Below are 23542 nucleotides of genomic sequence, written 5' to 3'. Positions count from 1 at the left end.
TTATATAAGACATATACATTGAGTTTCATGTCACTGATCTATATTCAAGCTTTGACCTAACGAATGTGTTGAATAATAGCTCAATGTCTAGAGGTTTTGTCTGAAATTATACAGGTTGGTCCTAGATTATCCTCCTAGACTATCTTTAAGGGCAGATACTATATTGAAAAGTAGGATTACCTTTTTATTAGTTTTATATTTTGATACATTGAACGGAAATTGATTAATTGTTATCATTACTCCGATCAGTCAACAACATAATGTTATTTTGAAGGCAAATATCTAACGTTTATGTCACTGCCAATTATTTATAGATATTATAAAAGTACATAACATTGCACAACATCTGTATCTGGACAAGTCAGACTTGGAATCAGATATTTTACACATTGCAAACGAGTCGTAAGATAAGACATTAATATCACATAATCAAGTTATCTGCAACTGTAAAATTTATAAAAAAATTATTTTAATAAAAGTTGTCTGGAATCATGTGGACCTTTAGCTTTACAGGGTGTTCCATTTCGCGTAGGCGCTATACAACTTTGTTATTTTAAACGGAACACCTTGTATATTATTGCATTTTTGAATTCCTTGGTCAATATTAGGTAGAGTTTATTAAATGTACATGGTGTTTAAACTTACCGTTTTCGAGATAATCAGTTGTTTTTGAAAAAAAAAACACAATTTCTGCTCTCTAAATGAGGCTAGGTAGTGCCTAAACCGCAAGAGTTAGAAACCTGCAGTTTTCACAGTTCGTTTGGCAAAACGTGTACGTTATTCAGACTCGGAAATACTGAGACCTACATTTAACATCTTACGAGTGAAAAACTTTTTTTTTCAAATGTAATGGCCCATATTAATAGTCATGGGTGAATGCAAAATTGAATGCCCTTTTGACTGATATAAGGTTGTCCGTACTAACAGTTTTCCAGAAAAATTAGGTTCTTTTCTAAAGTCTGAAAAAGTAGCTATGTAACAGCGTCAAGAAGGCCAGGCAATTGTAATAGTACAACGTCGATACATAGGTTTTTGCATAAGCACCACACAACACAGCACATCCTTATCGCATCCAATTACACCAAGAGTTACTAAAAGTAGACTCTCAGCGGAGACTGGAGTTTTGTCAGTGGACACTTGAGATGTTAAATCAAGAAGATGATTTTTTTAATCGGGTCATATTCTCCGATGAGGCTACTTTGCATAAAAATAGTTTCGTTGTCATAATTGCCATTATTATGACACAGTAAATCCTCACCCATTCCGGACATCTCATAACCAGCGATGGTCTTTGAACGTGTGGGGAGCAATTTTGGGAACCCATGTCATTGGACCATTATTTTTTGATCAGCATCTAACTGGAGCAATTTATTTAAACTTTTTAACAAACACTCTAGAAGATTTGTTAGACGACATTCCTTTAGCTACACTTCGAAGAATGTGGATGCAACATGATGGTGCTCCACCTCACAATACCGCTGCGATTCGTCGGTTTTTATACGAAACTTTTCCCAACAGATGGATTGGGCACGGGGGACCAGTGAATTGGCATTGAAGGTGTCCAGATATGACAAGTTGCGACTTCTTTTTATGGGGGATTTATAAAAACTTCGAGGGATTGATGTAAATCAGCATTCTAAGTATTCTTCTCCTTGCTGTGTTCCGAGTTTCAGTTTGTTTCGTTTTGCATTTTGTTTTGGTTGTTGTTAGTGGTTTACTTTTGTTTGTCAAGCCAATTTTTAAATATGCCAGTAAATATTGACACTGTCAGTCCCAGACCTGATGAAATGTGAAAGAAAAATGGTTTTGCAAGGCCTTCTTTACGCTGTTACATAGCTACTTTTTCGGATGAAATGGCCAAAATTTGTTAGGATCAGTTTTTAATAGATTTTTGGTGTTACTGATAAAATTTCGATGAGATTCTTTAATATTTGTTTTCGTTTTATTTGCTTAATATTCTTAGAGATTTCGTATCAGAGGGCATAATGGAAGTAAAAATATTTTTTTCAGGTTATAAGATTTTTTAAAGTATTATCATATTTTTTACGTTCCTTTTGTGAGACTTTTTGATTTAAATACATGGGCACACAAGAAAAGCCTGTTTCCATGAGTGGGCACTAAAAGTCGTTACAACTTTCCAGAAAAGTTTAATGGAAAGGTATTTAATTTTGAACTTCGTATTTCAAGGATTTGGAAACGATTGAAACGGCTCTGCGTTATTATAATAGAAAAGAAGCTTTACATATTTGCGCTAACGTATTTCAAAACTTGCCAACAAAAAAATTCTTATTGAAGGGTATTGCTATAAATAAAAAATTGTTGAATCAATATTGTGACAATTCATTTGTTCAATTAACAAACCAGCAAACAAGTTAGATCTACATACAATTGGTATATTATTCACATCACAAGAATCAATATAACAGAAGGTGTCATACGATTCAAATAGTAGCAGCAAATTAAATAAGGCACATTGTATATTTGCACGACATGGAAGCTTTGTTGAATATATTGTAGTTTCCAGCAGCACACACGCGTTTCTTTAATTTATGGAGTTTGAGTCTCCTATTAAAGCCCCAGGTGATTAAGCACCTGTTTTTGATTAAAACTTTAACCGGATTGGATTGGAACATCGATAGAGTTCGTTAAAAAAAACTGCTTTAAATAGCAGGACATTAATATTTATCTCGGCTGAGCTAGGAATCGAATACAAATGAACGTGAGGCATACGCAAAATATTTATGTATTCTCTGATGGTTTTCCTAATTCACTGCGAACATTGATCGAATGATTTTTTATTTGAGAACAATCCTTTTTTAAAAGGCTGCAATGTTTGAAGTTTTTATTAAACGTTCAAGAAAACAGTGTAACATACTTTTTCGATACCTATTCAAGCAGAATTTTGGAAAAGTTCAAAAGTGGTAAGATGATTAAAAATATCCCTTACTTTCGGCAAAACTACACCTTTCAAACCATATTTAAATTCTCGGCAAGATCGAATTTTACATAAGAATGAACAGGACTGAAAAATTTCATTGAATATACGTAACACAGCTTTTGCGGGTATTTTACCTTAATAGTTTATTAAATATGTTTTTATGTCATGTCTAAAAGTTATAGTAATAATTTTATAGACAGTCTTGCTGACGCTAATACGGGTGAATTTTTATAGAACATGTAGAGATCTAATTATAATTATACATACTATATTTGAGAAATATTTACTTTTTAATATACCATGTGTCAACATACTTTACCTACAATGTGTATAAAATTTTTTTAAAATAGCACTGATGTTTCATATCAAGGTATGAATCATACCTTTTAATTATTTCGTAAGTTTGGAAATATTAAGAGTATATTATGATGTACACACAACTCTTCAGAAGAAGTATTTAAAACGCATTCCAAGTAAGGTATGAAAAGGCAGTTTTGTTTGGTATTCGACCTATCAGGAGTTAAGAATTATTGAAAGATTGGTGAACAAAACTTAAAAATATAATATTGCACTGTTTTGAATTAATTATTTTCTTGTTCACTCTGTAGAAGAATGCTTTTAAAATGTACGGCATTGGTATCATAGTACTCGTATATTCTACATCAGTGAGAAGAATAATTTCTACTGTACACGTGCTATAATAATAATTGAATACACGTTCTTCCCCATCTGAAACTCATCGGTCATTCTCAAAAGACGTTTCCATCTGTCGCTATGTTCTCTAGTGGCATCAAACAGATGGAAGTTTCATTTACAAGGAGTTTTCCCAACAATTTGAACGTACTACCACATACAAAAAAATATTTAATTTGCAAAATGTGAACACACTACCATCTTTCTATAGTCATTATTTTTACGTAATGTTAGAACTTAGAACAACAAAAATACAAGACATGTGTTGGAAAGATTACGTTATTTAACAATTTCACCATGTTAGATATGTGTTTTTATATAAATAATATTTAGACATTATTTTTAATTTTCATTTTAGTTAGTTACACTTCCACAAAAAAAGTGTATTTTGAGCCGATGAATTTGAATTGCCCCAGCAAATCGCCAGAATTTTCTATCAAAAATTGCTTAAAAAAATAACACAAAATCAGCACTTAAAAACCTGGTATCGGCTAAAACTCTAGTGCTCAGATCTTTATATTCCGATGTATCTCGACCCGCTGAACACGAATACGAAGTCAGATTTGGTTCGTAAGGTCACAAATCCTACCTAACCTTTAAAAAATCTTAAAAATCCACAAAATTAATAAATTAGCTTTTTTAGTTTTTTTTTATAAAAAAGGGGGTGACTTCTGTCCAGTTGTACACCACTGGTTGAATCTTTAGCACTCACATTTTAGGGAATTCAAGGCCTACTATCATAGATCATCTGTACCAAATTTTATTTAGGTCGGTTAATAGATTCCCGAGATATAAACAGAAAATCATTTTTTTTTAACAACTTCAACACCCTGTATCTCTAAAACGGGGCCGTTCCAGACCTATGTTTATAAGGCAAATGCCTATTATTTTAAAGAGATCTATCTGCCCCCGTAGTTTCCTGCATAAAATTCGGACCACCCTGTATAGTCGACAGTGTGAATTTTTAATACATTTTTTTTATGTGGAAACTTCTTTCTTACTTTGAGACGTTCCTATCGTATCGCTAGGCAAAATTCGTTCTATGAAATTCGAGACAGCACGTATTGTGTCTCCCGAATATTTCCCAGCTTTTCCCGTGAAACACATTAACCGTTGACAGAAAATGAGACAACCTTTCCCATGCGACGTCGAAACGCCGTGGAAATATACGTTTAAGTCTGTTTGAGAGTTCCACCTGCCCGGCGAGATCAAAAAGAGTAACGTCGGCGAAATCCGTATAAAAATATAGGAAAATGCGCTCTTACCTTCCATGGGACACATAGGATCGGCTTTGTGTACGATGACGACGTCGATGTAGGACAGCTGCAGGCGCACCAGGCTGGCTTTCACGCTTTCTATTATGTGTTTGCGAGATAAACCTCTCTCCTCGGATCTGTAACAAAATAATAAAAAGCCGATAAGGGCCTTGCTGCCTCGTAAATATTTTAGATCTGTCGAATCTCGATAAATAAGGGCTTATACGGGATAAAATAAGTGCCTCCTAATATTAATACCAGTAGCTGTACCGGGTGTGAAGATAAATTAGCACGAACTTTTGTCTTAAACGATTTAGTTTTCGAAGGAGGATATCATTAAATATGTTAATATCTAAACGAAAAAAATTCGGAGAATTTCGTCATATTTTTTATATATATTTTTGAAGCCATAAGAGATATAGGTAGATACACACATAAAAACATATCTTTAATAATAAACTGCAAATTTCTTTAAAAGCAATTGTTTCTTATGAAGAAATATTTATTTAATTTGATCATATATCTTTATTTCAGTATTACTCTTGTATTTGGAACAATTCTATTTTATGTTTAGAAAATGTATTAGAATCAAAGATACATCCTAAATTTAAACATATAATATAATGTATTAAAACATAGTAAATTATAATGTAAAACAAATCAATTTCTTTAAAACAATCATGTTTTAAGGTTGCATCTACATTTTGGTTATTTTAATTTAAATGAACTTATTTAAAACAAATAAATCATAAGTCCAAATTAAAACACTTATTTTATCAAAGGAATAATAGTATTTATTGACATAAAACTATCATATCGTTAAATTTTCAGATAAACTGCATTTAAAGATGTGGTATAGTTGATTTTAGTATATTGTTTTAATTCAAAACTATCATATTTTTAAAACTACGGCGAAAAGCGTGGATTAACTTTCAGCGACAGCCAAAGGCATTTAGACTTTTAACTTCTACCACATGCAGTTACTCGTCTCGTATGTGTTTTATAACTTGCAGTGTAGTGTGAGTGTGTATGGTGTATAGTCTGTGGTGTACTGTACTGTGTAATACATCGTAGGAGTGTGTAATGTAGTCTTAGACAAGAACAAGACTACTTAGAACATTTAACTGCTTCTGATTATGGTGTTAAGGAAAATTGCATTTTCATTGAACTGGATGACTTTCACATATATAAAAATATTAGTTGTGATTTAATGCATAACCTTTTCGAAGGAATCCATCGTTATGAAATGGCGAAAATTATTAACAATTTATTAACTAATAACTATTTTACATTAAGCTACATTACTAAATGCTCGAATTAAGTATAACTCTTATATGTATAAATAAAAACATTCCTCCAAACATTAAGTATGCATGAACAAATTAGAAACGGTTATATTACTGTCATCTTCATGCTTTCCTTAGTTTTAAATTTTCATTTAATTATTAGAGATTTAGTTCCAGAAAATGATAAAACATGGATACTATACTTAATTTTATTAGAAATAACCGAAATGTTATTTTTGTCTATCTTTAATGATGAATCCATTGATTTTTTAAAATGTCTTATTGAAGACCATCACCTAATGTGTTTAAAACTATTTAAAGAAAATTTAAAGCCTAAATTTAATTTTTTGCTTCACTACCCAAATATAATAAAGAAAATTGGACCTGTAATACATGTTAGCTCCATTAGATACGAAGTAAAACATAAAGATTTAAAATATTTAGCTACCCTTATTACATGTAGAAAAAATGTACATTTTTCACTTTGTATGCGGACGCAGCTTAAATTATCGTATAGAATTTTATCACAAAAGGACTAATAGACACGTTTGAACATGGACCAATTCAAAATTTAATAAAAGGAGACGTTATCCTTCCATCTAATTCAGAAATTTCATCTTCAAGTTTTTGCGTGCCATGGTTAAAAATTAATGGTATTTTTTACAAAATCAAGTCTTGTGTTTTATTAGGTATCCTAATCCTTCTTTCGGTATAATAGAAAACATCATTATTAATGAAGACAACAATACAATAATTTGTTTTCATTTCTATTTATTAATTACCTTAAATTATGATTTGCATCATAGTGCTTATTCTGTGAAGATCTCTGAAAATTTTGTAACGGTAGACATTAAAACTTTAGGAACAGTTAAACCTACCGTATTTCACACTGTCTCGGAAAAATTATTTATATTTTTGTGAATGTTATTTTATACATAAACAGCTAAGGAACATTAATTCTTAAAATTATTTCTTATATTTGTAATGTTTTGTGTATACGTTTATTTAAGAAAAAATACATTCCATTCAAACATACTCATACTTTTATTTTAACCTTACCCTATCTTTCCTAAAAAAGTTCCAAATTTTTATTCCAAAGAACTATTTTATTTAATTCAGGAAAGTTATAGTCTCATATCAAATAAAACCATTTATTTATATTTAAAAAACAATAATTTTCTTTCAAACATATATTTTGTTTTGTTAGAACAAATGTAATGTTATATTAATTTTATAGTATATTTAAAATAAAATTACAAATGTTTTCTCTAAACCAATGAAATATTTGAGTCAATAATATGTACTATATTATTTCAATACGTAAATATTTTTCATGTGAAGCGTTTATTACTTAATTGAAATAAATATTTTAAAGAAATAATATTCTTTGTTCAAATACATGTTTGCATTGCGGATATGGGAAGATGTTATTTGTTTAGTTTAAATTTTACTGCATTGAATTAAACAATTATTTTTATGTGTGTAGATAGAAAAAATTTCTTCGGTTCGTCAGAACAATTGCGAACAATCCTATTTGTTTCGGCATTTCGAATTCGCAGGAATGAATTTACACACAGTACGACCTTCAATAGGTTTAACTGATTTCTGACGAATCCAATTCAGACGAAAACGCATCCAAAGGATGACCGTCCTAAGGGGAACCCAAATCTCCCTCACTGTGTCCCAGCACTGAAAGGGTTCTGGTTATGTATAGTTTTTAAAGAATATGCCATGTTACAAAATCTGATATCCCCCAAATATTCTGTAGTATGTCCCAAGAACATATGATTTGGATTATACGCTATCTAATGAACAGTCGGATGATGCCAGTTTGTCCCAGAAACATATTGTTTGGACTATATGCTGTCTAATGATGCAGGCTAAGGATGCTTGAATAGTATGGGAGGCACAGGATATTTTTCTGAGGTATGTCTTATTGTTACAAATTAGGAAATCCCCCAATGTATGTCCTAGGGACACATGGTTCACGTTATCAACTATCAGTAGTACCCTTTGAGAATATCTAATCATGAGAAATATCCTCTAGATGGAAGTAGGTTCCGATAATAAAATGGGCGATTCCTTAGATAATTCTAAAAAATTTTGTGGTTTTGTGGTCTAGTTTCCGACTTGCAGGGTATTCAATTTTAGAAAAAAGTTTTCTGCCTATATAACAGGAACTCGAAGAAATAATTTACTGTAATTCTGTACACTATTGTAGTTCTTAGAAAGCTTCATCTCTGACCTAACAAATTATTTTTTATGTTGCCAACATACTTATAGAGAAAAATTTGCACTAATATTCTTTAAAATTTGGAGAGAAATAGTTAACTTTTATTATTATTATTATTATTAATTCATCATTTTTAGGAAAAGGCCTTATCCACGATATTTTGGAGAATGCCATATTTCTGANTAATATTAATAATAATAAATTATTTCCTGTAATTGTATACAAAATTTTCTACTTAATTATAAACATCAGTTGTTATTGATCATTTGGATGGGTATTATGGGAGATTGCGTTATTTGGTCATTTTATCTTCTGTTAAGATTATCACATACCCAATATTTTATTGAAAATCAACTGCCTCCTTGAGGTTGTACTATTTAACGTGCTATACCTTTTACAGTTTATACATGACAGAGAACTACTATTTTGGTATAATAATTTGGGAATATCCAAATAGATGGATAGGTACAAGCGCAGAAAATATCAATCTACCATAGCCCTCTAGATCATCGGACTTGAATCACTGAATCCTCTCTCCTTTGGAGACATTCTTCTTTTGTCTTCTTTGAGAAATTCCTCTACAGCTGAGACACACCATAGGTGTTGGTGTTGCATAATGGTGCACCAACCCATTTTAATATTAATGTACCTCATCACTTAGACACATTATCGAATTATAGTCGGCTGTGAGACAATAAGAAATATACCAGGAATATTTGCGCGAATACGACAATCAATGAGGCGAAGAGTTGAATCTTGTGGCACGTCTGAGGGAGGTCATTTTGAACATTTGTTGTAGCTTTGCGCCTTTTCAAAATTTTATTAGTGTTATTTTCTGTTATTGTTCTGGTTTAATGTTATTGTAGTAGATAGTTCTTGATAATGTATTAAAGAAATAAAAAATACGCGGTAACATGTTTTATTTTTTTGCATCAAAACGGCGCCCAATACGAAGAAAGGGCAAGAGAGATTTTTTGTCACAAACTGAACGAGGAATTCAAAAATTATTTTTAATTTTTAATATCTCAGTTTTTTTCTATAAAAAATTGAGATTATTACCCGTACGCACGCCAATGATGAACATAAAATTCTTAATTGCGTGTCAAAAAATGCGCAATAACTACCTCTTAAAACCCACCAAAATTTCATTTGCATATCTCGACCGGTTTCAGAGCAATAAATTAAATCGTCAGTTTTTAAGAAAAACTTTGACACCCCATATCTCGGAAAACGAATCATTTGCGGACATACGTTTATAAGCAAACTGCCATTATTTTCTCATGTAGAATCACCCCCTGAAATTAGTCGCACTTATTTACCTATATACCCTATATACCACCACTCCCTACGATGATATAAAAAAGTTATTTGATAGATAAAAAATTCATCCTACATCCTAGGAAGTTTTATAGTGTATCAAGTTCCAATAAATTATCTTTTCCGGGAAAATTTCAGATCTTGGAGAAAATGTTGAAATTTTTTTTTTTTTTTAATGAATTGAGGATTTACTTTGTTTATTGTGGGAATGTACTTAAGGATTGCCCTGTATACCCAGAGATATTTGTGTAAAAATTATATTTTTCAAAAAGTTCAACTTCAACACACAAAATCTTTAGAACATAGGTACGTTTCTCTGAACGTTTCTTCTTAAAATGGTCCGAGGAATTATCTCCAGAAACATGTTTACCTCCTTACACCTTGTATAATAGTTAGTATTTGTATTATAAAGTTCGTAGAGAAATTAGAGAAGAATGTGGATTAGTGCGGATGTAATCATAGTCATCCTTTATATCTACTCTATTATTTCAACAGTTTTGGCAATTTTTACTTTTTATGATTCTGCAACATTCTGATAAACCAACCCTCAGTCTCACATTTCTAAAATAGAATGGGGCGGTTTTTAAGGATAAGGTCCTAAGTATATCAACCGAGGAATCGTAAGAGGATATTGTACCCCACGAAGCTAGATAATACAGGAATAAATACAGCTAAAATGAACAGTTTTATAGTCATTCTAAGTTATGACGGTAATTAATACGAGTAAACAAAAATTATAAGTTATTTTATAGAGTTTAAATAACGACTATATATTTTTGATTTCTGATTTGCCACAACAAAAATTTTGAAATTAAATTACCATATCAATTCTGGAGGATCAAAATATGTATACCGATTTCATAAAACTTTTTGTTTGTCATAGAATAGAATAGAAATTACTTTTTACCACAACCATTAGCGAATGTAATAATTTCGAAATCATTTTTAATAATTCTCACTCTTGAGTTAGAATATTATTTATTCTGAAACACTTGCTTCTTATGTGTATTGTTACAGAATGTACATATTATATAACATATGGACTTTATATACCTAGTAGGCGATTATAACAGAAACAAGTTCTATTAAGCCAAAGTGAGACATTTACTTTGTAATTTTAACATAAACAAGGCACACTCCAAGAGTTGTGCTTTGCTATGGAGACTTCCTTTGATGATTTAGTGCACAACTAAAATGTGGCACGCGGAAACTTTTGCTCTTGACATCTTGCGGTTGGTATATGGGTTATCGAAGAATAAGCAGAGAACTTGTTATAACTTTGCACTTGCTATATCTACTATCATTGAGAGGGTAATATTTGGAATAACATATTTTAATATTTTTAGTATAACAATCTTGATTGTTGTGAAGTTCTGCTATATTTTCCTTCACATAAGATTCTTGGATGTTTAATTTATCTACAGGGTACATAATGGTACGGAGCGGCTGTATATAGGAAACTAGACGTGCTACGATTATGGGGTAAAAAATAAATTAAGAAATACGGCCAAAAGAAATTGATTTAAAATATTTTCAAGTTTGTAATTTAGCGCAAGGGCATAGTGTTACAGAAAATTGTCGTTTTTTCGCTTATATAACCTAAGTTGAAGATACACTTTTTAGACACACTGTTTCGTTTGGACTTTTTTTTTGTTATTACCATAGCAAGACCAGTATAAAGAAAGCCATCCTGAAATTGTTAAATTGTCGTAACTTATAAATGCCTTAATCGTTTTCAAGAAACGACGCTTCATCTTATCTTATAAATAAAATTTATTTTTATGATATGGGAATAAAAATATTATTTTCCTGCGCAACTGTAGACAACGCAAAACAGAAAAATTTTGTAATTGTCTCCGTTTACTAAAAAAAATTAAATTCAACAATAAGGTTTTTTTTCGCGGCTTGATAGACCACTTAATATACAAACTGGAGGTCGATATCTTTTTTCGTTTTCAAGTTATTGCTAAAATAGTGAAGTTGTGCTAGAATATCCTCGTTTAATTAGTTCTCTAATTAACATTGAAATAGTCGAAGCCAAATTTCAATTATTATAAAACTATACTAAACTTGTATTTAAAAAATTTTGGTAAAAAAAACTTTAGAGTATAATAAAATAACACACCAAATTTCTTTAAAATCGGTTTGATAGTTTTCGCAAAATTTTAAAAAAAATTTTGAAAAAAATTTTCGAATTTTCAAAATGTTGCACAGCCTCAAATAAAGCATCTAGATATTTGAAAATTTGTTCACATAGAAAAGACCGCTCTACTCAAATGGTTTTTGAAAAATTGTAATTTTTAAAATTAACACTTCTTTTTATTTTTAAACAATTAGATTACATTTATCAATTTAAAATTTAGTTTTATTTTTAAATTATAATTTTAAAGTACTCGGAAATTCCATTTATTGGTTCTCGAGATATAAGCGGTCAAAGTTTATCCGCATTTGCCCTGAATTTATAAACAATTCAACAATAATTTTTGATCCAGTGGCTTCGTTTTTCCGAGTTTTAAGCTATAGGCAATAATAAATCATCGGAAAAGCTGCCGCTCGCTCGCGCGAAAAGTAACTCAAAACCCGAAAAATGGGGGAGGGGGCGTTCGCTCCCAGACTGAATTCCAAGGTTCAAAATACGAAAAAAATTGCATTATTTCGGCTTCTAATGAACCAATTTCGATCTTTTTTTCAATCCGATATCTCGCGAGCCAAGAAATTCGAATATCGTAATGCCAACTGTCTAATTTGCACATATTTTGTTATAAACAAAGTTTATTATTTATACATTAAATATACTGTATATTTTACCCTATGCTATTACATTTTTTTTCAATGAAATGAATGAATTGTTTCAATTGTATTTCAACACTGAATATGAATATATTTAGTTATAATTTAAATTAAAAATATTTTTTTTTATTTGGAAATTATTATTTTTTGTTAAATATAGATAAAATTAAGCAAAAATAGTACTTTAAAATTACAATTTTTGAAAAAAACTAAATTGCAAATTGATAAATGTAATCTAATTGTTTAAAAATAAAAAATTGTGGCCGGCTTAATCAACCGATTTCAATTTATCAAAAACCGTTTGAAAGGTTGAGCGGTCTTTTCTGCGTGAAAAAATTTTCAAGTATCTAGATGCTGTATTTGAGACTGCAATATTTTTAAATTGGAAAATTTTTTTTCAAAATTTTTTTCAAAAAATTATTTTGAAAACTATAGAACCGATTTTAATGAATTTCGGTGTGTTGTTTTATTATGCTCTAAATTTTTTTTTACCAAAATTAGAATGCCCTCAGAGCAATTAAAATATTTTAAAAAAATTATCGAAAAAACTTGGTTATTTTGCCTATTCTTCATCAATTATTGTTATTTTGCAACGTCGGTAATAAATTTAAACATTTTTTACTTCCAGTATATTGTGCACAATTCAATTCTAAAACTTTTTTTCCTCTTCAATATTCTTCCAAAATGCATAGGTTCTAAGATATAAATAAAAATCTCAGATAAAATAGGTATTTTTTAAAATTTTTAAACATTTTTGCAATTCTGCAAATGTTCCGGACCTCGTCCAGATCTAGGGATCTACACTTTTATTATGTGAGCTGTACTGAAGGTAATCCAGAAAAAATTTGCTTGCCCCCCTCTCACATCCACCTCAAAACAGATCCGCCCTGGTCTAAAAAGAGAAATTGCTATACTTAAAAGTCCTTTTATATTATCCTTCCTCTCAAGGTAATTATGAAATACTGTTATGTATATTATCCTCTCAGGTAAGGTTAAACTCGTAGGCTTTTTGCCTTTTCACGACCCACATGTCACTCGCAAGGATAGCAAGTAGAAAATTTTGTGACCTTTGTACTTTGAGGGTGCGACAAATCTTCAAAAGGAATTTGTACCTGGACCCGGACCCAGGAGAGTTACAGCAGGACATATTAAACAGAGTATAAGGCCGGATAAATAACAAATTATGTGTTACATACAATATATTACGTTGGACAAAGACGTGTTACCTACTTTGTAAAAAATATGCCTGTATATATATATATACCTCGTGTTCTAGAATCAATATATGTATGTTTATAAAATCACTTTTTTGTTACAGTTTCAGAAACATGGGTCTTACTTGGTGAACTTTCTGTGTCACATTCAATCAAGTAAAAAGTAATATTTCCCTTAATAGAAAAATGAGATGAAACAATGTATGTGCACGTTTTTGAAGTATTAGTCAGTGTCGACTGGTTATGTTTAGGGCTCCTGGCTGAATTCCACGAAAGATTTAAGAGACCCTGAAGTACTGCATTTTGCAGACGTAAACTTAATTTAAAAATGTAATTTTAAGTTGGTGAACATGTACAAGGTGGTCGATGATTTTATCTTTAGAACACCATGCCAATTAAGAAACACATAAAACCAATCCTTTTTCAACATTTAATATGTTCTTCTTAACAAATTTATTACTATTTATTTTAAATGTAACAAATTAATTGTAACTTTGGAAATGGAAAGAGCAGAAAATTCTACATCCAAATATGGTATTGACCGTGAAACTTTGAAATTACATCGATTTTTCGCATTTTGCTTCGCTCATAGGTTCACCTTAGCAGACAACCGCAAATTATTTCACTAAATGTAATCACGAATCACGAATCCATTTAGTATAAGTAAACAGTGGAACATACCTGGTGCTCCAGTAGATTTTGGTGGTAACGATGTAGCTGGTTCTCTTCCACCCCCTCCTCACCAGAATCCTTCCTAGCTCGACTTCCGCTCTAGTTCCTGCGAACAAAATACGGCTTTTACATTGCCAGTCGTGTTCTCTGATCGATGGAACAGGACATTTTCATTAATTACTCAGGTGTTTTGGTGGATTGATGAAAATAAAGTCTCACTAATTGGAATCGTGTGGAAACATAGGATTTCGTTACAAATAGGACGATTTAAGTTTTTCTTGAACGTGTTGAGAATGTATATTTAAATTTTTCAAACAAGGTTTGTTTCTGGATATGTTTTAAGTGTAAATTAAGGAGAAATTAAACTGATTTTCGTTTGAAACTTTATATGGTCTTAGTCATGATTCCACTCTCAAAATGGATGGGTCTCTACAATATGGAAAAGAAAGATAAGCAGGACTAGAGAAATGCTTCTTTCTTCAATCGATTAAATGAAAACATTTCTCTTTGGATTTATGCTCAAACAAACAATTCAATAACAGGCTATTCTAAAAAATTATGGTATGTTAAAAATTTTTAAAGAATAAGTAAAATATCTATGTCTTGCAAATCTCTGGACTTCAAACAAGCAATAAATGTATTTAATAATATCTACAGTCACACATGCAGCTTTGCTATCTGTATTATTAAGAAAATCATGCACAAATGGTAGCAAAACAGTCTAGTCTGAGATAAGCTACGAAAATGATTCATTCCATCATATATTCAAAATTTGCAATGTATATTTAACATTATTCTATATTTTTAATGTAGCGGTTATTAATAAATCTTCCATTGGTGTTTTTATGCGGATTTTACCGGAAAAATTGCTTTTTACCCACCTGAATGTGCTTCAGACAAGTCAAACACGTTGATCCCACTTTCCACAGCCAAAACTATTATCTGCTCAGCCTGTTCTTCGGTTACGTTTGGACTGAATGTGGGCCAAGTTCCTGTCGAAAGAAATTTCCAGTACAAATTAATTGTTCAAAAGTCCAGTCCAGTTAACATTTTAAAATAAATAAGCAAATCAATAAATTTATCGAATTCCGAAAGATAAATTTTAGATGGTAGTGGTGGAACTGATTACAATGGAACACTCTACAGGGCTGGAAAATCCACATGGTCCATCTGCTTTTACATGAGAGCGACAAAGCAAAGTAAAAAGAATCCGTGCGATAGACAAGGATGGCTATAGTGAAGACGTTTCATAATCTGAATAGTCACCGCCCGTTTCGGGTTAGAAGTGGGACTGACTATTCAGATTATGAAACGTCTTCAATGTAACCATCTTTGTCGGGCTGATCTCTATGACTTACTTTATCGCTCTCACGTGACGGCCGATGTACCATAGGGACTTTCCGAACCTGTATATCGATACGCAGAATTTGAAAAAAGTAAATAAATTTTTAAACTAGCTTTTCCAAATAAAACGGACATTGACCAGTTGCAATTTCAAGACTTTCAGAAAAGGCTTATTTCAGATGTTATGGTACCTAGTTTAAAGTGGTACCTATGCAAGAATAAACAAGACCTAAATATAGTTATTCCGTTGCCTTTACTAAATGCAGTTTCATGATTTCATTTCCGGATATTGACGAGAATTGTCACTTTATATTCAGTCAGGTCATATCAGGTAGGTACTTAAAAGAAGACGTCCAAAAAATCATACTACACAAGGACATTGTTTGATGAAGGTAAGCCAAATTAATGAGGTCGACGGGAATATTTAATAATGCATCTAGAGCAAAACCAGAAATTTTATGACCTCGTCAACTTCGTCCATAAAAGAACTTTTTCTATCGGATATATAATTAAATATTTTGTCCAATTCATTGTAATTTACTTGGAATTGACAGCACTGAACTTTCTCCATGAGACAAATCTTTTAAATAAACGCTTTTATCGGCACCAAATTTCGGCTTGGTCAAGGTCAACTGTTCCTAAAATAGCCCTGCGTTATTCTTATTCAGTTTGCAAATGTGAATAGAAAATCCTGCCATTTTAAATGGACTTTAAATGAGGTCTTACAATCTGTTTTTTTTAAATTTTTGTCTTCTGTTACAGGATTAAGTAGTTTTCAGTTGCCTTTATCATAATATGAAAATGTATAAGGAATTTTCAGTAAAATAATATATATTTTTGAAAGAACATTTTAAAATACATAAAATCTGTACCATTTATAAGAAAAGTGGAAATAAATTTTTTTGGAAACGATGTTGATTGTTGATATCTGGTGGTTGATATCGAACAATACGTTTTTTGTGCATCTGAAAATGCTCCTTTAAAAAACAATAAACAAAGATGTCCGTGACAATTTTTTAAGAAAAAAAAAACCCATGTATGATCCCTTATATTTCCACCAATGTGAATGAGGAGACATTATTCCTCCAAGAGATTATTTATTATTATCGACAATTTACAGACTTACACTGAATTTTGATAAGACTTTTTTGGTTATTTTGAAAAATGTGTTGTTTTGCAATACACCTATATCAACATGCAACTTTTTTTCTAAGTATTTTATGACCTTTGCTCGTAGGAATCTTTTTACTTAAAATGCACTTTATATCTCATGTTTCAGTTTGTCAGCATGTCTTAAAAACATTTTGTAAATTTTATCAGAAAGTGTATAATACTAGAGGAAGTCAGTAAAACAATCTCATCCCATGACTAAAACAGCAGGCCTAGAAAATGTCTCTCTTAACAAAATCACTGCTTTTAGAAGCAAATTTGTGCCTCCTTTTGCTTAATTAAATGAAAGAAGTGAAAATTCCTGTATTATGAAAACGGAACTTTATTTTCAAACGGAATTTCCATTTTTTTATTAAATATTAACCAAAGTCTTCTAAATTATATTCTTCAAAGCTTATATTATTGATATTGTGAACTTGATTGGTGGAGTCCAAAATTGTTAACGACCAATACAAGCGTTTATCAATATCGTGTAAAAAAAATCTTGCTGGTATTGAATGTCCAAAAAATCTAACTACTTTTTTGGTGTTCATAATCATAACACAGCCCCACAAAAAAAGGATCGGATCTGGTATTCAGACCCATGGATTTCCATGTATTTTTTTTCCGCTGAATCCGAATCTGCCTTCAGATTTGGCCCAACGGGTCTGAGTTTTCGGGAAAATTCAAAAAACAGGTCAAAATCCACAAATTTACGATCAACGTAAGTTATAAAAAATCAAATTATTCTACCAGCTCACTAGACGTATGATTTTTCACTCGTTTAATACCAATTTATCATCATAGAGTCAGACAAGCTGGTCCAATTTTATTCAAAAACGGAAAATGGATCAAAATGCTTAAAAACGTCATTTTCATGGCATAATTCGTGTTGCAGAGTTCTAGATCCATCTTTTTATCCACCACCCATTTATGAATTCTTACTATTTTTTGTACTGAAAAGATGAAAGATGAGATAACAGCCTAGAAGATTTCTTCGTATTCGTATACCTATACAGTGTAGGAAAGTACCGATGGTCTATCAGAAGTTACGTGAGAGCGATAAAGTAAGCCATAGAAATCCATGCGATAGAGTTACGTGAGAGCGATAAAGTAAGCCATAGAAATCCATGTGATAGACAAGGATGGCTATAATGAAGGCGTCTAATAGTCAATTTAGCCCATTTCGCCTTTCCACAAATAAGATCCACTTCTTATTCTAAACTCAACAATCCATCATTAATGGATTGTTGAGTTTTCTGAAATCCCGATAGGAATTCAATGGATTTTAATTAATTACTATTTGTTAATTAGTTTTTCACGTAATTACGGGAATCGTGTATCCAAAGCATCTTACTGATATGAAATGAGGTGACTAATTCTTTTGGCAAAATAACTGGGATCGTACATTTACGACCTTCTTGGATTTCCTAACAATATTTTAATGACTTTCCTCGTTTTTTAAAACAGTTTGTATAATTTCCTTGTCACCTTTAAATTCTTAAAATAATTGAATACCATTTAGATAATATCAAAAACGTAGTAAGGAACACTTTTAAGAGTTTAAGTACAAGCAGTAATTTTTATAAGGAATGACATTTCCTCATAATTTTACAAATAAACAAACATTCTTCTTTACAACACAATCGTGGGACGCATTGTATATTCAACGGTCTGAGTTCTATGTAGACAAGTTTTCATTAACATTTGTCCCATATTTTATTAATCTCTTTTTGTCGGCTAGAGGACTTAACCTTCATTTGCGGAGGTTTTTTGAAGAAGAGGGAGATGTGTCTCACGAGATGTCAAGAAGTCTAAACCAATGACGTGGCAACACCCAGCCTGAACATTAATTAAATGGAATCTTGTACAAGAGGTCTCGAATTAAGTCCCACTCACTCACCTAATCCTATGTTCGATACCCGAAGTCCACTCTTCCCCAAGTTTCTGTACCTCAGTCCCGGCGTGACGGAAGTTTGCCGAGCCAATTGAAGAGGTGCTGCGGGTACGGAATGAGATAGACCACTCAACAGCAGCTGCTCCTTAGTTATGCCCCCTTCGCCCGGACGTTCCGCGAGCGCGCTCAATGCGCTTCCGGCGCTGAACTCTTCCATACAGTCAAGGCTCGCTATCGGTGCTCGACACCTGAAAAGATAACAGTGGGAATAGACCTTTATGATAAAATTCACCCTTGATATCTTCAAACACAGAACGGTAAACGCGTTTTTATTAATTATGCATTATTCTAACCAAATATGAAGTCAATGAGATGTGTGGGACAGGCTGGATAAAAGCTTGGGGAATTTGGATTCGAAAGTTCGTTGAAAATTTCGATTTTCAGTCAGCTTGTCTGGTGCACTGCTTTTTCGGACTCTGCAGGTGACTACTAGTTCTGGATTCGAAACCTCGTTGATAATTTACAATAATTACGTATTTTTCTGAAATTCATCGTAGATACCATGTAGGAAAAAATTCTACAAAACAATTTCAAAAGGAATTTGCCCTTTAATGTTCCTTCTTTCAGTTTTTTATTATTAATACAAATATTTGGCAATAGTCACAACCATGGTGACATTAAGCTAATTAGTAATTGATATCAAAAAGTCATGATTTACATAATATACGTACAATACATATAAAGGATTACAATAACCCTGAAAATATTAATATTTTATTTTATAATTCTAAAAAAATAACCATTTTCTAGAGCTAATGTAGGTATTATTGATTATCAGATTCGGCTAATAGTATTAGTGAATGCATGAGAAATCTGATTTTGATAGGGTTAATCGTCTTTTTTTAACATGGTAATTAACGTGACCCTATTAAGTTTTTTATTTAACGTAGCCTTGTTTGGGCTAGAGAATTTAGTGAATTAGGCAAATTTAGCAGAAGCATATTAGCAGTTGTTAAATGTGAATATTTACCCCATGTTAAATTGTATGTTATATTAAACTAAATAACATTCGATCGGTGCAATACATAAAAAAATATGGGGGAAATGTTTAGGCGGAATTTTTTGCTAATTGATTGGTAAATAGATATACATATTTCAGTTATAATTTTAGTATAAAAGATACGAAAAGTAGGAATCAACTGAATTTTATAGATGATATGCGATAAAATAAGTGTCCGTTCAAGAAATGTATGAGCTCAACGTATTAATTTGGAAGAATATCAGAATTAAATCTTAAATTTCAGCATTTAAAAAATTGTATTGGTCTGTGCTATATATACAGGGTGATTCAGAACTTATCCAAAAAAAAAAAAAATTCTGGATGTACAGGGGACCCTCACAAATACAATTTTGTAAAGAAAAAATCAAAAAGGTCAGTTCGAAATTGATTTAAAAATACACTTCTGCACGGCACTGGAAACTGGTACACTGTAAAACCTGACCTCGTACAATGCGACCGGTATGGCGGCGTGATAAAAACGGACAAAAACTTTCGCAAGGAAAGAAATATGTAAATAAAATTTTATCGCACCTATTTTATATCGGCAAATTCAAATGCTTTTGCCTTTATTAATTATTAATAAAATTAATTTTTATTTTTAAATAATAAAATCATTTGACATACCCGATGCTGTTGTAATTGTTCAAAATTTTATCCACTCACGTGTAAACACATTTGGGTCCGTATTACTCACTTTCTACGAACTAACACAAATGATGTCTTGCTTCACCATAACACAAATACTTCACCATAATACAAATGTTGTCTTGCTTCACCATAAATTAAAACGATATCCATCAACTCTGAGTTGCTATACACGCAAGCCATTTTTGACACTAACTACTAAAAAACTGATGTAAATAACACATATAACAGGTAAAAACTACCGCAACGACGGATTTCAGTATTAGGAGTCACGCTCGTATTGCGAATGACGCTAGAGACTACAGTTGTCCAGCTATGTAGTGGTTTAATGTGCTATAACTTCAATAATTTTATTCTCAGAAACTATAAGGATTTTACAAATTTATTTTTTACAATATTGACTCCATTTTTCATGCCGCATCTATTCCCAAATTTTTTTGGATAAGTTGTAAATCACCCTGTATGTGTGGATATATCTATAGGTAAAAATATCTTAAATTACTAAATACTTCTCTTATAATATTAACATTATAAATATATTAATATTACTCCTTCCCGTTGGCAACATTTCATAGAAATTTGGATTGACTGAAACATATTCATTACATTCAAGATTCAGGCAAATTCCTGAACATATTTTCATTGACACTCGTGTGTTGATTATCTTGAATGAAAGGGTGTTGTAATTCTTCTACAGATAAAGTACGAATAATTTTTGCGAATTACAAAAGGTTAATTTTCTTCAGTTTGTTGTTCCTAAGATCCAAATCATATGAAAGGTTCTCAAATGCTCTATCATCGTTGTGGTCTATATCATTTCCTTCAACATTCAGTTTTTCAAATGGCAATCTATCATTTTTATTTCAGATAGTTTGTCGAAGAAACCTGGTTAGATATAATTTATATTGTTGTTTAAATCTGTAATGTTGTTATTATCATTTAGAAAAAAAACCTGTAGTTGATTGACTTTGGTGAAGTAAATCGATTTGGTTTCATTCAAAATAGAGCTGCCTTGCGCTTAAGTTGTCGAATGGCTTGTACAATAGAAAATTATTAAAAACTTTCAGTAGCAATAATTTTTCAACTAATTACTTTCTATGTTAGCACCATGTAAATTTGTTATTGATTCCAATAAATTTTTCACTATTTCATTTTGTTGCAACATAATCTAGATATCCTACAGCTTAGTCAGAGGAGAAATATTTGTTACTGTTGTTAAGTTGTTCCGGCGCAAAACTAGGGAAGATAGACTGGAATTAGTTCTATACCAAATCCCTTGACGTAAGGAAATACTCCTGCATTGATCATATGTAGCTTATTTTTCCTCAACGACAAAGTAATTAAATTTGTATTTAAAAAGGTACCTCGAAAAAGGTACTAGATTTTGTTTCCGTTTTGAGTAAAATACTCGTATTTGCAATAGTAGGTCGTTAAAAGCCGTTAATAACGCCTTGCCATTTGTTATTTGTCAGATTTATAGAATTCATATCTGTTCCAGCAAACACTCCTGCTTCTACAGGGTGACTCAATCATAATGTCATGCATATTTATACTAAAAAAAATAATTTCAAATAATTATTTAAATACCTTTTCGGACTGCTCCTGACCGCTGGCAAACGTTTATCGACAGTGAACCTACCGTATTTGGTCACTAACCTAGCCTTTACTGCGTTTTTAGTCTGTAGTGAACGACAAAATGTTAACATTCTCACTATGTTTTATAACTGAATAAGAGTTTTTAATATTAATTATTCAATTTGTAGTATGCAGTGACTTATTGATTTTCAGAGTAGTATGATGGTAGCTACCTATTTAAACGCTAGTACGGCTAAAATAACTTATTTGTCCATAGCCCTTAGGTAATAAAGTTGGGGTCCACTGCAGTTTGATTTTGAAACCAATTGCAAAATTCAAGACGACTGAGGAAATCAGCTGTTTCGCTTCAACGTTCGAACGCTTTGTAGTCCGCCAGCCGGCGCGTTCCCTGTTGCGAAGTAGGGCGTCGCGTTAAGGGGTAATTTACTTATTTTTAATAAGGCCCAGATTTTTTTTTTTTCGATTTTCTGTCTTGATTAGGCCTTCCGAATACGTGGTTAAAATTAATTATGATATTATGATTGAATCACCCTGTATATGAGCAATATTGCATTCTTCCACCACTAATTTTTAGCCCAATTAAAAAGTTTTTGTATAACACTGGCAGATTTTGGCCGATTATTTTTACATACTTAAAATCTATTTCAATTGACAGTAATTCATCGGTCTGTCAAAATTGGAAATTGTTCTTTTCGTAATTCCTGTATATTCGCCGTTCTCGACATTTGAGATGTAAGGCCTGAACATAATAACATTTTGGTGCAATGTTGGAATCGCTACACAAAGAATTGCACCACAAAACTGAAAATTACTTTCTGCAACTCCGAGACAAGTGTTCCTATCTGCGCAGTAGTACTGAAATTGTTTACCTGGGGCGCTTGAAAAGTTCCAAAGTGATTATCACTCGTTACACAATGCTGTAATTATTAATAATATATAAAGTAAAAACATAATGAGAATTATGTTTCTGACAGTACTGCATATCCATGAAATTTTAATTAAAAAAATAAATGTGAATTGTTAATGGTTGAAATAATGTATTTTTTGAGTCCCTTATAATGTTTTTTTTTTGAGTTGGAGAAACGGCTTTTATCTATTTTTATTAGACTTAACTATACGATCCATAACACAGATGTAAAAATACCACATCTCTTACAAGGGAAAAATACTTTTTCCGATTTTATTATGTTCGATACTTTTTCTTCTTTCCTTTCGTATCTAGAGACAAATGTCATACCTCAAGTTTAAATATATTATTTTTTCTTTTGTATGTTATAATATATAATAACTATTTTAAAACTGTATAATTCATTCTAATTATTTATACTCGTATATGAAGATTTTCACCATCACCAAATAATTAGAATGAATGGTGTGTTAGAATTTTATTTTTCAAAATCAAAACGAATATGTTGTTTTTTAAATACACTAATGCAAACAATAAAAGCGTCA

At 31.4% G+C, this 23542-nt stretch overlaps 1 protein-coding gene across 1 annotated transcript in view; it reads right to left on the bottom strand.

Moving 5' to 3' along the window:
* The window catches only part of LOC108916068 (voltage-gated potassium channel subunit beta-2), a 48983-nt gene that overhangs the window by 9762 nt on the left and 15679 nt on the right, over positions 1-23542 (bottom strand). The window contains exons 3-6 of the mRNA XM_018722268.2: positions 18796-19037; positions 15281-15391; positions 14409-14505; positions 4897-5024 (exon numbers count right to left, since the gene is read on the bottom strand). Of these exons, the coding sequence (XP_018577784.1) occupies positions 4897-5024; positions 14409-14505; positions 15281-15391; positions 18796-19037 (578 nt within the window). The remainder of the gene's footprint in view (positions 1-4896; positions 5025-14408; positions 14506-15280; positions 15392-18795; positions 19038-23542) is intronic.

This window comes from Anoplophora glabripennis, unplaced genomic scaffold (genome assembly GCF_000390285.2).
Source record: "Anoplophora glabripennis isolate ALB-LARVAE unplaced genomic scaffold, Agla_2.0 scaffold36, whole genome shotgun sequence".
Taxonomy (NCBI): Eukaryota; Metazoa; Arthropoda; class Insecta; order Coleoptera; family Cerambycidae; genus Anoplophora; species Anoplophora glabripennis.
Note: the sequence above shows the minus strand (reverse complement) of the source record. Positions and strands in the feature narration are given on the sequence as shown.